Source organism: Pleuronectes platessa, chromosome 6 (genome assembly GCF_947347685.1).
Source record: "Pleuronectes platessa chromosome 6, fPlePla1.1, whole genome shotgun sequence".
NCBI lineage: Eukaryota > Metazoa > Chordata > Actinopteri > Pleuronectiformes > Pleuronectidae > Pleuronectes > Pleuronectes platessa.
Window position 1 is genome coordinate 24,936,811 of NC_070631.1, and position 18,769 is coordinate 24,955,579.

The 18,769-nt window shown below is 46.8% G+C and overlaps 1 protein-coding gene across 1 annotated transcript in view; it reads right to left on the bottom strand.

Moving 5' to 3' along the window:
- ntsr1 (neurotensin receptor 1 (high affinity)) overlaps positions 1-1,219 on the bottom strand; it is a 54,190-nt gene extending 52,971 nt beyond the window's left edge. Inside the window, exon 1 of the mRNA XM_053425438.1 lies at positions 387-1,219. Coding sequence (XP_053281413.1) covers positions 387-1,079 — 693 coding nt within the window. The 5' untranslated portion in view covers positions 1,080-1,219. The remainder of the gene's footprint in view (positions 1-386) is intronic.
- Positions 1,220-18,769: the final 17,550 nt, after the last annotated feature.

Below are 18,769 nucleotides of genomic sequence, written 5' to 3' on the forward strand. Positions count from 1 at the left end.
AATAAAACTGAATTACACAAAGCTCTCTGGTTTAATTTGTGTTATTACACCGAATTACACCTAACAAAGCTTAATCAAATCAGATTTGGTTCATTTTAATAGTTTCCGATTGAAATCAACAAATGTCCGCGTGCCAAAATCGAGTTATCGAGACAGATTTCACGTTTAAAGCTGAAAAAACGCCGATGAGGCACTAAGGCACAAGTGTGTGTGGGGGGGGGGGACTGCCGTCAGTACCCACCTGCCTACTTCTTGTGGCTGGAGAGCCCCAGAGTCATATGAACATTTTCCACCTTAAACCGTAGTGGTGCGTCAAGAGCAGCCGAGGATCTGTGTGCGTAAAACCTCGAAACAAACCAGTGACACGACTTTCCTCCGACACTCACCTGCAGAACAGACTTCATGGTGAGCGGGGAGACGATAGCGGTGCATATCTTCTCGCCTTTGAGCATCACTTGGCCCATGGTGAAGAGCATCGGTGAAGCGAGCGCGAAGGATGCGATCCACATGGCGCTGATCAGCTTCTTGGTGCGGCTGCGGGACATGATGCTCTTGGCTTTGAACGGATGGCAGATGGCCATGTAGCGCTCCACGCTCAGGCTGGCGATGTTGAGCGCGGTGGCGTAAGAGCAGCTGTCCCGGAGGAAGTAGTAGCCCCTGCACACTGCGTCTCCGAATACCCACGGGTGGTGGAACCATATGAAGTTATAGAGCTCGATGGGCATTGAGAGGACCAGGATCAGCAGGTCGGACACGGCGAGGCTGGCCAGGTGGTAGTGCACAGTGCTCTGGAGGTTCTGCAGGGTCTTTTTGGTCAGCAGTGTGTACAGGGTGATGGAGTTCCCCATAGAGCCCACCGCGAACAGAGCTACGTAGATGATAGTGACTATAACCTTAGAGTAAATGTCCGTATTTACTTCCAGGTCTTCCTCATCTGAATTGGAAGCGACGGAGCTGTTATCAAGTGGGGACAGTGAGTTATTCCCAAAGAGTCTCTGCGCCAGCGCGGCCAAGCCCGCCACATCGCACTCCGAGAGCGTGCAGTTTAAATCCATTTGCGCCTTTATGAGTGGAAGCATAAGAGCTGAAAATATCACAGAGTAGGCATTTGACGATTTTCACTGGGTCATCAACAGGAGGTAAACGGGTTCAGTGTCTGGAAGTCGGAGGAGAGCAGCTTTAATACTTTGCACGACAGGAGGCGTGCTCGCTATTGGCGCTGCTTCGATGACGCACAGCCATTCAGTGAGTGGAGCCCTTGTCATTTTTTCCCTTCATGATTTACCTTGGAAGGCAAAGGACCAAAAATCTTTGCCTTTGCCCTCTCTCTTCCCCCTCCTCCTCCAACAATGCAGAAGTACATATCGAAAAATGGTGTTCTGTGACAGCTGGAGACAACAGTACAGTATCAGTATATGATCTCGTGCACAAGGCTGCGATGTCCAGTGCAGATGTTCCAGTGTCACTATGGAGAAATATTGATAATGGACAGACAGAGGAAAGGCCACTCTTACTTTGCAAATGCTGTCAGTGCAAGGAGCAATGTATAAGCACACACACACACACACACACACACACACACACACACACTCAAGCACACACAATTTAAAAGCATTTATGTGTTTAACTGCTGTAGTATTAATGTGGTCTCAGCATGGCATCAACAACCTGTTGTTAACGTTCATCACACTGTGAGGAAATGCCCCCCATATCATTTGCATGAGACTCATAGAGTTCAGAGTCACAGAGGAATAAAACAGTACAGAGTTACTCAATCTCTCAGCTGGTTAGTTCAACCTGTTTTTACTTTCTATAGGAGGATAAGTATACATACAATCAATCCCACATTTAATATCTTGTTTACTGTGAGACTGGATGTTTTTTTTTAACTGATGTTTTTTTTCCTTATCTCACTCACTTCCTAAATGTGGTGGGCCAGTGAGGTGTTTGAGGGGAGAGAAGATAAAAACAATCAATTTGTTTTCCCCCTCAAGTACATTTTGTTGGAATCAGAGAATGTTTCAGGATCCACAATAAAAAAAAAGATCTATAAATGTGATAATGATGATTTGTGAATAAATGATGGGGCTCACATATTCTGTGTGTGAGGTTCTCCTCAGAACCTCATAAGGTTTAGAATAAATTTAACGGGCTACTTTTGATGGATAAATCTTAATTGTTATCTAATATATTTTTCTGTGGGCTACATCTATGCACAGTATGTGTTTACATTTGTGTTGGGGTAAATGAGAGATACACAGGATTCATGAAGGAGTCACATAAACCAGACATATGTTTAGCATGAGTCACACAAGAAGGACAGATGACATGTCTTGGTCACGCTATATTTGCAGCCTAAGATCAGGGACCTGTAATACAAAGCAGAATTTGTGGTTAAGCTGGTTTAATTCATGTTTAATTCAAACTTTACAGTCCTTTGCAGCTCCTTCACCTGAGCCTTGTTCTGCCAGAGGTGTCTTCCACTTAATGTGGGAGTTGTTTTCTCTCCACAGTCGTCATAGTGCTGCTCATTGTGGGTGAGCTGTTTGGCTTTTCTAAAAATAATTTATGGTCTTGCCCTTCTATGTAAAGTGCCTTGAGATAATGTATATTATGATTTGGCGCAATACAAATACAATTGAATTGAATTGACCTCTTATCGGGGTGAATCACCATGGTAACCTATGCTGAACTGTGACGCTCAGTCATTTAGGTTTCTGGTTTTCTGTCTTGTGTTTTCTATTTCCTGTTTTATTTCGTAGCCTTGCTCTCACTGTCTTGTTTCAGCTTCTCGGTGTCTCACTTCCTGTCTGTGATTGTGATCTCCAATCCTTATGTGTTTCACCTGGTGTAATTGCCCCGGCCTTCCTGCTTGGTATTTAAGCCTCTGTTTCCCTTTGTCTGGTGTCGGGTTGTACTAGTTGTTTTCTCCCCACGTCGTGAGAAATGGTTTGTTTGTTCCTGCGGTTTCGACCAGCTTCTCCTGCTTCCTCCTTCCTTGTTCTCAGTGCGCCTTGTCGCCAGTGTTACTTTTGTTAGTGCTCTTGTTTTGTTTTTGTCTTGTTAAAGACGTTTTTGTATATTAAATCCCCTTTTTGTTATAACCTCTGCATCCTGGGTCCATCTCCTCCTTCAAACCGTAACAGAACAACACGACCAAACTATGGACCCAGCAGAGGTTAGTTTTTTTAGTTTTCTTTTCTCAAACCCTTTTGAGGGAACCCGCCTGGCTTTTGGTGGACCCCGCAGCCTTCAACAGAGGTCTGCAGTTGGTGGCGGAGGTCGGAGCAGTAACCCCGCATCTTTAAAGCCAGCTCGCAGGCGCCACCCTCCAGCCCCATCCGTAGTCCTGTACGCTGGAAGCGACGGGGTTTTTTGGGGACCCCGCAACCTCAAGGGGTTTCCTCTGGCTGATTGCGGACGTGAGAGAGGGGGGATCCACAGCCGAAGCCAATCCGTCAAGCAGCATGCTCACAGGGACCAGCCACCTAGAGTCCCGACTGGGTCGCAGTCCCCAGCTCCACGCCGGAGGCTCTCAGCTGATGTCACTCGTTCTCCGACGTCAGTGGTCCTCACAGCGGCGCCCGCTCCAGCACCTGCTTCGGTTCCAGCTCCACGCCAGAGGCTCTCAGCTGATGTCACTCGTTCTCCGACGTCAGTGGTCCTCGCAGCGGCATCTGCTGCAGCACCGGCTCCAGTCCCAGCTCCACGCCGGAGTCTCCCAGCTGATGTCTCTCGTTCTCCGACGTCAGTGGTCCTCACAGCGGCATCTGCTCCAGCATCGGCTCCAGTCCCTGCTCCGCGCCGGAGGCTTCCAGCTGATGTCTCTCGTTCTCTGACGTCAGTGGTCCTCACAGCGGCGTCTGCTCCAGCACCAGCTCCAGTGCCTGCTCCGCCCTGGAGGCTCTCGGCTGACGTCCTCTGTGTTTCGGCGTCGGAGATCCTCGCGGTGCCAGCTCCGCACCCAGCTCCTGTGCCTGCTCCGCGCCGGAGGCTCTCGGCTGACGTCCTCTGTGTTTCGGCGTCGGAGATCCTCGCGGTGCCAGCTCTGCACCCAGCTCCGCACCCAGCTTCGGTCCTTGCTCCCGTGCCTGCTCCGCGCCGGAGGCTCTCGGCTGAAGTCCTCTGTGTTTCGGCGTCGGAGATCCTCGCGGTGCCAGCTCTGCACCCAGCTCCGGTCCCTGCTCCCGTGCCTGCTCCGCGCCGGAGGCTCTCGGCTGACGTCCTCTGTGTTTCGGCGTCGGAGATCCTCGCGGTGCCAGCTCTGCACCCAGCTCCGGTCCCTGCTCCCGTGCCTGCTCCGCGCCGGAGGCTCTCGGCTGACGTCCTCTGTGTTTCGGCGTCGGAGATCCTCGCGGTGCCAGCTCTGCACCCAGCTCCGGTCCCTGCTCCCGTGCCTGCTCCGCGCCGGAGGCTCTCGGCTGACGTCCTCCGTGTTTCGGCGTCGGAGATCCTTGCGGTGCCAGCTCCGCACCCACCTCCAGTCCCTTCTCCGCGGCGGAGGTTCCCGTCTGACGTCGCTCTTCTTCGGGCATCAGAGGTCCTCGCGTCGCCTGCTCCAGTCCCTGTCCCGCGCCGGAGGCTCCCAGCTGACGTTTCTCCTCTTCGGGCTGACGTCCCTCCTGTTCTGGATTCAGAGGTCCCTGCGGATTCTGCTGCAGTCCCTGTCCCTCACCGGAGAGCCCCTGCTGAAGTCCCTCCTGTTCAGGCGTCGGAGGTCCTCACAGCGCCGATTATGGGCTCTGTTCCGGCTGCGACTCCGGATCCTGCTCCACGTCCGTGGCTGAGGTCTGCGCCCTTTTGCGCTGCCCCTGAGCGGCCAAGGCGCCGCCCTCCTGGGGAGCTCCCGTGCTTGGCTCCTGATCGGCCTCCAGGTCGTCCAGCGGAGCCTCAGAACTCTGTCCCGGAGCGGCCAAGGCGCCGCCCTCCTGATGAGCTCCCGTGTTTGGCTCCTGACCGGCCTCCAGGTCGTCCAGCGGAGCCCTTTAACTCTGTCCCTGAGCGGCCACGGCACCGCCCCCAAGAGCCTCAGAACTCTGCTCTTGTGCGGCCACGGCGCCGTCCTCCCGAGCCTCTGCGCTCAGCCCCGAAGCGGCCACGGAGCCGTCGGGTTGAGACTATGTACTTTGTCCCTGACCGGCCTCCGGGCCGTCCTCCTGAGGAGCCCCCGTGTTGCGTTCCTGTCCGGCCTCGGGGCCGTCCACCTGAGACATTATGCCAGGTTCCGAAGCGGCCACGGAGCCGTCGGTCCGAGAACCTGGGCACGTCCCGGAGTCCCTCCTCCGGTTCCCCCCTCCTCCCTCCCAATTCGGTTCTCGTTTTTGACCGTCTGGGATCCGGTCCTTGAGGGGGGGGGGTACTGTGACGCTCAGTCATTTAGGTTTCTGGTTTTCTGTCTTGTGTTTTCTATTTCCTGTTTTATTTTGTAGCCTTGCTCTCACTGTCTTGTTTCAGCTTCTCGGTGTCTCACTTCCTGTCTGTGATTGTGATCTCCAATCCTTATGTGTTTCACCTGGTGTAATTGCCCCGGCCTTCCTGCTTGGTATTTAAGCCTCTGTTTCCCTTTGTCTGGTGTCGGGTTGTACTAGTTGTTTTCTCCCCACGTCGTGAGAAATGGTTTGTTTGTTCCTGCGGTTTCGACCAGCTTCTCCTGCTTCCTCCTTCCTTGTTCTCAGTGCGCCTTGTCGCCAGTGTTACTTTTGTTAGTGCTCTTGTTTTGTTTTTGTCTTGTTAAAGACGTTTTTATATTTTAAATCCCCTTTTTGTTATAACCTCTGCATCCTGGGTCTATCTCCTCCTTCAAACCGTAACACTGAACAGCTGACCTGCAGGTTAAGTTCGAGATCAGTGCTCAAACCATATAAGAACACCGCCCACCGATCAATCAGTTCATTTGAAACCACAGTTCTGAGAGGATCCTGTGGAGCTGAGTCTCTTAAGAGGACAAGGGTCCTCAGACACCCACAGAATCCTTTAACCTACTCTGAATAGTGTCTTAATGAAAGATATAGATCCTCAGCAGAGGAAATGATGAACCTTTGTCAGCTGCTGGAGCAGAACAGTGAGTAGCAATGTGCTCACAGTGTCACAGATTGACTGCATCGATCTACGGTTCTTTACTTGTGGAAGTTACTTGTTTCCCAGTGCGTGATGCTGGTGTTTATTTTTTATTTGCTCCCAGCAGAGCTGAAAGAATAAGATGTTTATTTGTATCTGTCAAACACACAATGAGAATACATGTACATTAGACATCAATGTAATAAAAGTAAACCTGCATTTCAGATGCTCTCTTTCCCTAATGCTAGGAAAGTTTTACACTCAAAACACTGACCCACACACATTCACACAATCCGTTTTTTCTAGCCGTCCTTCCAGCCTTTAGCAGCTGTAACTGTGCTTCTTTGAATCTGGATAATGTGTTTGTACTTTTTTTCAAATTAAATAGTTTGAGCCTCGATTGTGAAATATTCGGCTCCACGTCCTTATTGCATCCCTCAAGTCACCCTTTCACTAAGATTTTGAGATTTATAAGTTACAGATGCTTACAAATTTGTATGTATCTGGAAATTGACATATTATGGCCTTAAGGAAACAGTACATTCGACTTGGATGATTCTTTTGGATAGATATAAATATTTATACATAATCATGTAAGTCATACTTTGAAAAAGCGTTACGAATATAACAGTCCAGAAAAAATATTTAAGGAATTACAAAGACTTAACCAGGCCCGAAGTCCAAATATAAGTGAACCGCTGGTCTAACAGTATGACAAATCGTCCCTTTGGCCCAAACACTGAAGATCTGCTATCTGATCCGAATTCCTCATTTGCAGTAATTTCCTTCTGCAGCTTAAAGCAAACAAGCCAGGCCCAGTACATATACAGTTAATGTACACGTCTTGCAGGGAAACGCAGAAGGAATGGGGGAACTAAATTTACCAAAATTACAGTCTAACGATTAAACAATAATAGCCCATTTCTTTCATAACGGAAAACACTTTCCTGTTCTACTGTTTTTTTTTCATTAGAAACACAAAACTACTTCAGGGCACTTCAGGGGCCAATCAAATTTCAGTTGGGGGCCAGTGACCCCCCTGGATCTACCCCTTTAAGTTTGATGCTCGTGGTCTTGGGGAAATCAGAAATGGTTGTTTTTTTTAAGTCACAAATTTACTAGGAAAGAAATATGTTCTGTCAAGCAAATATCTGGAGTTGATGGCCCAATATACCTACATTGCGGTCAGATTTTGCAAAAAGCTGTGATTTTAATCAAGATTGAATATTGATGATAAGATAGAAGATATAGCCAATGCTTGAAGTTGTATTATCAACTACCTCAAAATCCTACAAGACTCTCATTGGAGAACTGGTGTTCATCGAAGCAACAATGTCCCGTCTGTTAAGTTTAATCCAGTTTTATCTTGGTCTAGAGACATTAGGAGATACATGTGTTTTTAAGTAATATAGATGGTATTTCTATTAGTTTGTGAACTTTGTGCAGGCACCTGAGGAGTCTGCAGTTGCTCACAAGGAAAGACCATTCCGGTCTGCTGGATATTGCGGTTTTCCTCCAGGATCAGTTGAACCAATATTGCTTGCTTCATAGATACGAGATGATTTGCTGAGGCCAGCTACGTGGAGTCTCAAGAGACAATCATGCCTTTGCTGAAAATACTGGATCCCCACGGAGTGCAACTGAGACGCCGGAATCACCTTCGGAGACGTTTGTTTCAGAATCCAGGTCCGAACTTTTTATGGCACATAGATTCCTATGATAAACTCAAACCACATGGGATCTGCATCAATGTAGCAATAGACAGGTTTTCATGAATGGTCGTATGGCTACATACATATATCTTCTGTGTCTCGTCCTCATCACAGTCCCGCTGTCCCTCCTCACTAGAACTGCTGCGGACTTTGGGGAAGAGAAGGAGGCACCCTGAGTCACGGACACACACAAATGCAGGCTCACTGAAAACAATCTATCTGCGTCTGAGATGTAGGGGAGTAGAAGAATAAAGTTGCACAAAATAGCCTAAATGCAAATACTCAAGTACAGTACAAGAACCTGAATTGTACTTTAAGTAGGCTACAGTAGTTCAGTAAACAAATATTTAAATCCTTATGATACACAAACTGCTCTACACCTAGGGATGGTGGTCGCTAAGAAACATAGTCTTCTGACTTGGAAGTCTACTTCTCCACCGTGCTTTACACACTGGCTTAACGAGATGTTCTCTGTTATTCAGATGGAAAAACTGTCAACACAAAGGCAACACACAGAAAAGGTTTGAGAGAACATGAGGACCTGCTTTAGCGCAGTTCAATATATCTTTAACTCCACAGCAACTCTGACCTACCTGGCTACATTAGTTGATGTAGTATATTACTCTGTTCACTTATTCATGTTACTTGGCCCTATCTCTGAGATAGGGCAATCGTGAGAACATTCCTGAAAGACCATATATGTAATTGATTAATCTGTCTTTGTTTGTCAATTTGTATTATGTCTTGTCAAAGCTTTGTTATGTATCTGAAAATTGAATTGAATTAAAAAAAAAAAGACAGTTGTGGTTGGGCTTGTGAAAAAAATCCTGAAGACTTGTTCTTTTCACGCACTGAAGACAAAAAAATACTTAGTTAAGTAGTGCAAACTCATCTGTATGCAGCTTCGGCGAGAGATGCAACCCTTTGTTTGTTCAGTTAAACTACGATCCGCTCTGGCAAACCCTTTTTCAATTCTTCTATAAGCATGAGCTCTCGCAGCTGCGCAAATTCCTTGGTTTTACTTGCCTGACACCATTTATCAAAGAGGACGCCTTTCGGACACGCACCCTCCACATATGTCTGGTTGACATTTTTATCGATATGCTTCAGGCACTAATTCGTAAAAATGTAACATGGTAGGCTTAACAGTATCAGAATTTTCAAGCTCTGCTCGACTGTGAGGGCGGCACACACCTCCCTGAGCTTTCCCTACAAATTTGCATTCAAGCAATAAAGACCACACATCCTTTGGCCAATTTAAAGTTGCTGCAATGCACCGCAATGCATGGAAATACTCTGGACGGTGGCTACAGGGCAATGTGCCTGCTTACAACGAAGCTTTCTCAGTGTGCATGTTGCTATGTGAAAGATGCATGGGGAACAACTCCAGGCTGGTGTTCCATCTCTAAAGCTCTCACCTTACGGTGCATGGCCTGCACTTCTAACCCCTGATTTCTCATCTCCATTTCCCTGATGTGGAGTGTGAGCCGGAGCTCCTCTTCCGACATCCCCGACATAATGGAAGGATCTGCAGCAATGGGTGTGATGGGCGGCACGGGATCTCGGAGCTCGAGGTCAGCTTCCCCCTCTCCATCCGCAGTGGATGGATCAGCCAAAGATCCCTTCTCCTCCAGCTTCTCAATCAAGAGCTGTTTCAGCTGCTGTTTTTTTTGCATTTTGTGGCACATGCACATCAAACACATTAGCAACGAGAACTAAATCTACTTTCCTACATTTGTCTAAATATTTTAATGTGGGTTTTCTAAAGAAAATGCCCAAATAAAAATCCATAATGCCACTTGAGAAAAAACAAATACCTATCGTAACTTACCCGACATTTTTGGAGGAAACGGACGAGCCCCAAATTTGTGTTATGCCCCCGCCTAAAAGAGCGGCACCTCCAGGCAGGGAGGAAGAACAACTCAAGATTCAAGATTTTTATTGTCAAATGCACAACAATAACATTAAGCAGTCGCTGGCAATGAAATGCTTGAGTCACAGGCTCTCTTCTAGCAATGCTCAAGTAATTACAACCAAAAAAAATAAATAGAAATAGTATAAAATAGAATAAAATAGAATATCAACATTTAAAATAGAAATTAAAATATATATATCTAAATACATATATTTACAGATGAAGAGAGAGATAAAATAAAACATCAATAGTGCAATTTGTGCAGTAGTGCAAATATGCAATTATGCCACGGTGCTGGTTTGGTGGAGTTATTGCAGTTCAGAGGAGTTTAAAAGTCTTATGGCCTGGGGAAAGAAACTGTCTCTGAGCCTGGTGGTGCGGGCCCGGATGCTGCGGTACCGTCGGCCAGACGGCAGCAGGCAAACAATTTTATGGCTGGGGTGAAAGTGGTCTTTAATAATCCAGCTGCTCTTCTTCCTGCACCGCTGGGTGTAGAGGTCAACTACACAAAAACACACCCAAATAGGATTTAACATGCATCCTTTTGATGGTATATACGATGAAACCTTTTCAAAAATCCCTGCTCTATTGTGGATGATAGATAATTTGTTTTCCCTGCAGTTGGTTAGCCACGTTAACTAATTTTCTCACTTCCCAACTCTTTCCCCTTATATCTAGAAAAAAATGTAAGGCTGTTGTTCACCTATGGAACACTCACAGAATTCACTCATGCAGAAATGCTGTGCCCCCAGGAGGACGTCCGGTGATGATGAACACCCTCCCCCGACTGTTAGGGAGTACCTTAAAGAGGTATCCCAACAGAGGATACAGGAGTGCAGAGAGGACCGTATCCCTGTGATAATACTGTGTTTGACATTTGTTGCCTTGTCATAACATAAAACAATGTTCATCCACCCACCTCTCCGGAGGAAGCCTTCGATCTTTAAATGTTATTACGTGCTTATAAGTTGTTCTACTGGATCAAAGGACTGAATGGGAGCACCCACCCTCAGCAAAAAATCGACATAATTGCAATTTTCTTATTGGTGGAAAATGTTATGTTGACTGCGAATTTCAGTTTAGGTGGTTGACAGAGGAATTGTCTTTAAGTAATGAATAACAGTGAACCCTTAAATAATTGTCGTCTCCCCTTTGAGCATCATGTCATCTCTTTTCAATCATCATTATTGAAAATTATACATCTCAACGAGGTAACTGGGTCAGTCCTGAAATTTAACGTTGCAATAGATTTTGTCATTGTATAAAAATTGCAAATTTGTCCTCATGTTTGAACTATGTAGCGTGACCGAATGTGGTCTGACACACAATTGGTTTGTCTTGCATGAACAGATGGGTGTCTATGGGCTGACACCTTCAGACACTCACAGTCCAGTGATGTTTGGTATCAAGCAAACAAGCTTATTACGAGCAGTGCAACAGTTTTTTCTCCCCTGTGTGATTTAGTGTTTATTAACTATTTAAACATGTAAGATATATGTCATCCTTCATTCTTTGCCTTTCCGATCTAGTAATTTCAATTGCCACCAAATAATTACATGACAGAGGTAGAGATAATGATAGGTGTTGAAATAAATTGTCCAAAATTGGCTGGTGATAAGTCAACTATCTTGGAGACTTTTAAATAAAAGCAGGCCAGTTTTCCATATGTAGCATAATAAAATGTGGTCTGTCATCCTAATAATTTCCTCCTTAATTTGCACTGTGGCTGCCATTACACCATCAACAATAAAGATTCATTTCCACACTAATTAAAGAATGCCTACATTTTTTTTTCTTTTCGGATTATAGCCCATGTTTGATCGCATAAACTTTTCACAATACAAGCGCTCATAAGTAACAGGGAAATGTCTACTTTAAAGATTCTCTGGCTTAGATGGATAGATTACGTTTTTCTAGATTTTATCCAGTGTAGTTCCAAAGTCAGCAATTCTGCTCTTTAAGAAAGGATCAAAGTTTTTGATCACTAGTTTTAGAACGTATTGTGGCAAGACAAGGAAAGGCAGAGACGCAGGTACTGTTTACTGTGGTTTATTCAGTAGCAAGGAAGAACTGGCACATGTTCCCCATACGGGAAGTATATATAGCTACAGCCTCTAACATTACCCATCAACCCACTGGGTGAGAGGACACACCCCTGAGTGCACGCCACACAGCCCCCCCCGAACACCCAGAGGGAAAAAAAATGGGACAAAAGTCAGTACCTCTCAGGGGGTTTAACGAGGCGACCATAACGGCTACGCCGACCCCCGTCCACAAACGCAGGGGTGGAACAGGCAGAAGGGACATCATTTACAACAGGCACAGGATCAGGAGGCACAACTGGAGAAAACAACACAGGGGTCTTAGAAGGGGGGCGACTACGACGGGGAACCCGGGCCGGTAGCACCTCTTCGCCGGCCAACAGATGAGCTGGCTTAAGCCTGTCTAACGAAACGCGCTCCCTGCACCCGCCCATGTCCAGAATGAAACTTTTAGAACCCGCCTCTAACACTCTAAACGGGCCGTCATACGGGGGCTGGAGGGGAAACCGGTGAGCATCGTGACGCACGAAAACAAACCGAGTGGTCGCGAGATCCGTTGGCACGAAAGACCGAGGAGAAAAATGATGCACGGGCACCGGTGCACAAGCGGCCTGTGACGCAGGACGCGCAACAGGAACCGGACAGGGGGCCGAGCTCTGAGGCAGAAACTCCCCTGGGACACGGAGCGGCTGACCGAGCACCAACTCTGCAGGCGAGGCATCCAGGTCAGCCTTAGGAGCCGAGCGCAACCCGAGCATCACCCACGGCAACCGATCCAACCAGTTCGCGTCTGAGAGCGCAGCCCGCAATGACGCCTTAAGCGACCGGTGAAAACGTTCACACAAACCGTTAGCCTGGGGGTGGTAGGCAGTGGTACGGTGAACCTGTGTGCCCAAAGACTTTGCTAGCGCCGACCAGATATCTGAAATGAACTGCGGGCCTCTGTCAGAGGTGATATCAGACGGTGCACCAAAACGTGAGACCCAAGCTGAAAGAAAAGTGCGTGCCACGTCCGCAGATGTCGTGGAAGACAGAGGAACCGCCTCTGGCCACCTAGTGGTCCGATCTACCATGGTAAGGAGATGTGTAAAACCCTGGGAAGGGGGAAGAGGCCCCACAAGGTCGATATGCACATGATCAAAACGCTTGGCCGGAATCAAAAATGGCTCGAGGGGCGCCCTAGTGTGCTGGTGAACTTTTGCGCGCTGACACGCCACACATGTGGCCGCCCACTCTTTGACCTCTTTGCGAAGGCCAGGCCACACAAACTTCGAAGACACCAACTTCACCGACGCCCGGACACCCGGATGAGAAAGAGTGCACCATATCAAAGACCCGACGGCGCCAAGCAACCGGCACCACCGGGCGGGGGCGGCCCGTGGAGACGTCGCAAAGGAGGGCAGGCCCACCATTTTGCACCACTGCCTCCTCCAGCTCCAGACCGGTACTCGCAGCTCTCAGTGCAACGATACCCGGGTCCCCAGGTTGATCGGCAGCCAGTGCTGAAAAATCAACCCCAAGATGCACAGGGCACACCAGCACCCGCGACAGGCAGTCTGCCACCGGGTTCGCTTTACCCGCCACATGTTGGATGTCTGTTGGGAATTCGGAGATCGCCGCTAGATGGCGCTGCTGGCGAGCAGACCATGGCTCTGTCACCTTCGCCATAGCAAACGTCAATGGTTTGTGGTCAACATAGGCTGTGAAAGGGCGGCCTTCCAGCAGGAAACGGAAATGACGCGTAGCCAGGTACAACGCTAACAGTTCCCGGTCAAACACGCTGTATTTTCGCTCACTGTCTCGCAAACCGCGGCTAAAAAATGCAAGGGGCTGCCACGCACCCGCAACACGCTGTTCAACAACTGCACCGACAGCCACATCCGAAGCATCGGTCGTGAGGGCAATGGGCGCCCGAGACGCGGGGTGCGCCAGAAGCGCCGCGTTAGCCAGGGCAGCCTTAGCCCCCTCAAAAGCCTGGATCCTCACAGGGGTCCAGTCAACCTGGTCCTTGGCTTTCTTAAGCTTCAAAGCACCATACAATGGTTGCAGGAGTTGGGCCGCACGAGGCAAGAAACGATTGTAAAAGTTTACCATGCCCAAAAACTCCTGTAGCGACCTGACCGAGACCGGACGGGGAAAATCCGCAACTGCATGCACCTTCGAGGGCAAAGGAACCGCACCCTGCGACGAAATGCGATGGCCCAAAAAGTCTATGACAGACAGCCCAAACTGGCACTTGGCTGTGTTGACAATGAGACCATGTCCATCAAGGCGCTGGAAAACCTGCCTAAGGTGCGACAAATGCTCATCAACCGACGGGCCGGCCACCAAGATGTCGTTCAAATAGATGAAAACAAACGCGAGGTCACGTAACACCGAGTCCATCAAGCGCTGAAACGTCTGCGCTGCGCCTTTAAGGCCGAACGGCATTCGCAGGAACTCGAAAAGCCCAAACGGTGTAATGACTGCAGTCTTGGGCACGTCCTCTGCCCGCACAGGCACCTGATGATAACCTCGCACCAAATCGATTTTAGAAAAAATTGTCATGCCCGCCAGACGAATCGAAAAATCTTGAACATGCGGAATGGGATAACGGTCATGGGCCGTAATGTTATTTAAACGGCACCGCACGGCCGCCAAGACCCAAGACAGCCAAGACAGTCATTACACCGTTTGGCCTTGGGCACCATGTGGAGCGGCGAAGCCCACGGGCTGTTGGACCGCCTAACAATCCCCAAACGCTCCATGGTAGCAAACTCCTCCTTCGTGGTGGCTAACTTCACGGTGTCGAGGCGACGCGAACGTGCGAAAACGGGCGTACCCGCAGTGGGAATGATATGTTCCACGCCGTGTTTAGTAGCCGCGGCAGAAAATGCGGGCGTTGTCAGCGAAGGAAATTCCGCCAGTAAGCGCTGGAAGACATCCTTTGACGCCGCGAAATTAGCGTGTGTTAACGGCCCGGGTCCCCCTGTCTGACCGCTGCTGGTCCAAAGCCGCGACCACCAAAAAATACCTGGAGTCGTCTGCCGTTACTCCTCGCAGATGGAAAAGAGCCTCGACGTGCAGAAACCACGGCGCGGGGTCGTTCTGTCAAAACTCCGGCAGTTTAACGTGCTCCACGGAGCTGGTCGGTCGCGGAAGCTGCGGCGCCATGGTCGTTGTGGAGACACGGTCCACGGGCGCCGGGGAAGAAAATACGTCTTCCCCCGATGAGGAAGGGACACTATCCTCCTCTACCTCGAACATGTCCAAAAAACGGGGTCACCAATGTGGCAAGACAAGGAAAGGCAGTAGCAAGGAAGAACTGGCACATGTTCCCCTTACGGGAAGTATATAGCTACAGCCTCTAACATTACCCATCAACCCACTGGGTGAGAGGACACACCCCTGAGTGCACGCCACAGTATAAATGATTACAGTAAAGAGTCAAGGACCATTTGTGGCAATGGGTAGTTAAACTTATCTGCAGTAAAGACACAATTAGTTTGAACACAAACCTGCAACACAAGAGCGCTAACATGCAGCACTTTTTAGGACAGTTTTCAGGTCCCTTCTAATGTATATTAGAACAGATTTATAAACACTTCCACTATTAACAGCTGACAATTCAATTATAATTTCTCAGATTAAAATGCAACTGTGTGAGCACGTATGTCCAAAAAGATTCTATTCAAACTGATAACAGAGAAACTAAATACAGGTACACTTTAAAATGCATGTTTCTTTATCATTTACAAGATAAAATGTAGGCAAATGTAAAACATAACTTTCGTATAAGGCTCAGTTAGTTTATATGTTCAGCTTCTTTATAGAATCACAGTGTGCAACAGATATTCTGTAAAGCTTTTTTAATTAATGCAGGAAATTTGAAAGTACTAGAATGGAAAATCCCATGCTTTTCACGCATTTCAAACATCTGTATTTGCATTAAAAACACTTAACACAACAAAATGCACAAAATTATATAAACGTGTTTAGAGGATGATGTATTTTGTACCAGTTAAAGACTGAGCTGGTATATTTAGATCGAGAAAAACAAATACACAAAAGCAGTGAACAATTTAGCACATTTTCATATTTGTAGGAGTAGTCCTTCAAGTGCATTAGTAGAATGTCACATACAGTTTAAGTGAGGTGATGACTGTCTTGATAAAACAGAAAATGCTAATCATGAAAAATTGAATCACCCCCCATAATACACCTTCTGGGTTAATTACCATATCTTCCCCTTATTATCTCTGTCTCACATTAACACTGCTTTAATCTCGACTGTTGGCCCTGACAAGGCTACAACTGGAAACAAATAAATCAAAAAACAGAAAAGTGTGTACATGTGAGTGAGTGAGTTGATCTTGAGGAGAGAAGAAAAGAAGTATAAATAAATAAAAGTATGAAAACCTGGTGCAGCCTATAACCACCAAAATATAAATATTAACAAAATTAAAAACACTTTAAATGACGATACCACCTAGTACCCCGCGGCCCTGTCGATGTCCATCCCATCAATGGGTAAAAATGACTCATCGTTTTCCTGGGTGGTATCCATGCTGAACTGACACTAGCTGCCATGTGTCAGGCTCTGGTGGTGGCTGGTCTTCGGGGCTGTGAGTTCTGCTGAGGCCTCACAGCTCGGCTCGCCTTCCGTGGATCCCTGCTGCATGTGCACATTGCTCCCTCTAAAGTTTTCTTCCATAAAGGCTCATCCTGGACCTGCTTTGAATGTGTGTTTGTGTTTAGAGACAGGGAGAAGCTTTTCACTTTAAATGCACAAATATTATTGCACATCTTAATGTGGAGTAAAATCTTAATGTGGAGTAAAGACGATTTTCATACAACCCTCTTATGCCTGCAGCAAAAATCCACTTCATTTAATTTGACTTTAAAATCTCTAGTTGCATCAGAGGGAGAGAGTTCACTTGTACAGAGAAGCAACAGACTGTTAAATTGTAACAACTTTACACACAAATGGTAAAAGTTGAAATCCCTTCATAATAGCTCAGAGCTCTCCGATATAGGAAGGCAAAGAAAAAGGCTTAATCATTAAGTGCACAGATAAACAGAATCCTGTCACCTGCAAAGTTCATTAAAGCGTCATTGTTCAATATCCAAGGTTTGGCATAAAAAAGGGTAAGCTACTTCACTTACTACAGATTATATATCCCTGTAGTTATGCATTATGTATACAGCAGTTTGAATGAATGTAGTGAATGAACTGACTGAAAGGCAAGTCACCTCCGATTATTATGTAAATGCCACGAATGGGAGTCCAATTATAACCAATTAATCCCACTGCTATTGTCCATTCGGAGGCTGTTGCTGGCTACTACCACTCTAAAACATTTTAGTGACATTGAAATACATCACTTTTGGAAACTCTGGAGGGAGGGACAGAAACAGACATTTGCCACGTCTGCCGCACAGATATACACATATAGAGACACAAGGGGAACCACAGGAAAACAGGGGAAAGCTGAGGTCACAGCCATGGCCATAATATATAGCCTCTTACACAGTGTTGTCACTGGCGGTGATAGACCTAATCCATCCTCCAAGAAAATTCATACAATACAGGTTTTATGTTATTTCTCTCTCTCTGATTGATAAAGCAGTATGGCTAACTTAATCCCTTAATAATTTCAGATTCAAAGTTAATTTATTTTCATAGTTACTGTCGCAGACAAGAAAGAAATGAGGACTGAAACTCCTGAGAATGGGCGGAGATAGGGGAAGACTGAGGTGCCAATGCAAAAATGGAGGTGCGGAGGCAACAATCCCCTGAGGGAATCCCTCAGAGAGGCAGATGATGTCAGACTCGACTGCAAGCTCTTACAGCACAGTCAGAGTTGAACACATAGTTACACAAACATAGCAGGTCAAGCCAGAAGAATGGATCAAACTTTCATCCTAGAATCTGGGGTTTAACTCTGTTCATTTTAGATTGGTTTTTAATTTTTTCCCTTAATGACAGGCACACAGACAGGACTATCTGGTAAAGAGACATACAGGGAAAGTAAACACTCTTTTTCTTAATATCCACCAGCTCACCAATGTGGCAGCCCAATCTTGATAGCCAGTCTGACTTTGACTCACAATAATCTCTAAAAATCAGTCTTCTAGAAAATACATACCCTCCTCTTAGAAAAAAAAACTCACTCTCCTTTCAGAGACTATATTGATGGGGGGATGTTGAGTAAACAAAAAAGAAAAAAAAGCAGATTGTCAATTTGTTTTAACAGATCAGCACCACTGTGAATCTTAATGTGCTCTGAAGCATCCTGCACATAAGCATCGGTGCTGGAATGGCTAAGTTGTTGCTGTTCCTTCAATTAGTCCCTCAGTGACATCCGCCTCACCTTTCAGCCTTACGAATGTCTCCATCGCTACATGAATGATTATTCAGGGACTGTCTGGTGGTCAAGAAATGACATTTAGGCCAAGCACTGATTCGTCCCCGCACCCCCCCCCCCCCCCCCCCCCTCATGAGATTCTCTCGACAGTGCCTTTCTGCTTCCACAATATCGATTTATCCAACAGCTGTGCGTGTCCTGAATAGTGGGTTTGATATTTCATACATGTAGCATAGAGAAAGCCACATGGTTGTGGGCTATTGATTAAAAATTGGATGACACAGATGGGGTGTAAAGAAATGCCGAAGTTGGACGTGACGCATATGGAAAGGTCAGGGTTAAGGGTCATATGTTAATATACACAGCAGTATTAAAGCTTACAGTTCAGCAGTGGACTCTTAAACTAATTCTAATGAAAAACAAACAGGCTGCGAATTCGACAGAACAGATTCTGGGAGGCACAGGAAATGATGAGAAGAGCAATTAATGTGGGGGAGGGGGGATCTTCAGTCTGCTCTAGTTCCTCAAGTGCTTCATGTGTTTTTTTTGAATTTTTATTTACATTAGCCTAGAACTCATTCTGTGAGCATCCGCAATTTTAACATCCAGGAAAATTATTAGTGAATCACATCTGTGGAGAGCATTTTGTCAATAAAAAAAATACTGAGACTAAACAATAATTTACATACACTAACA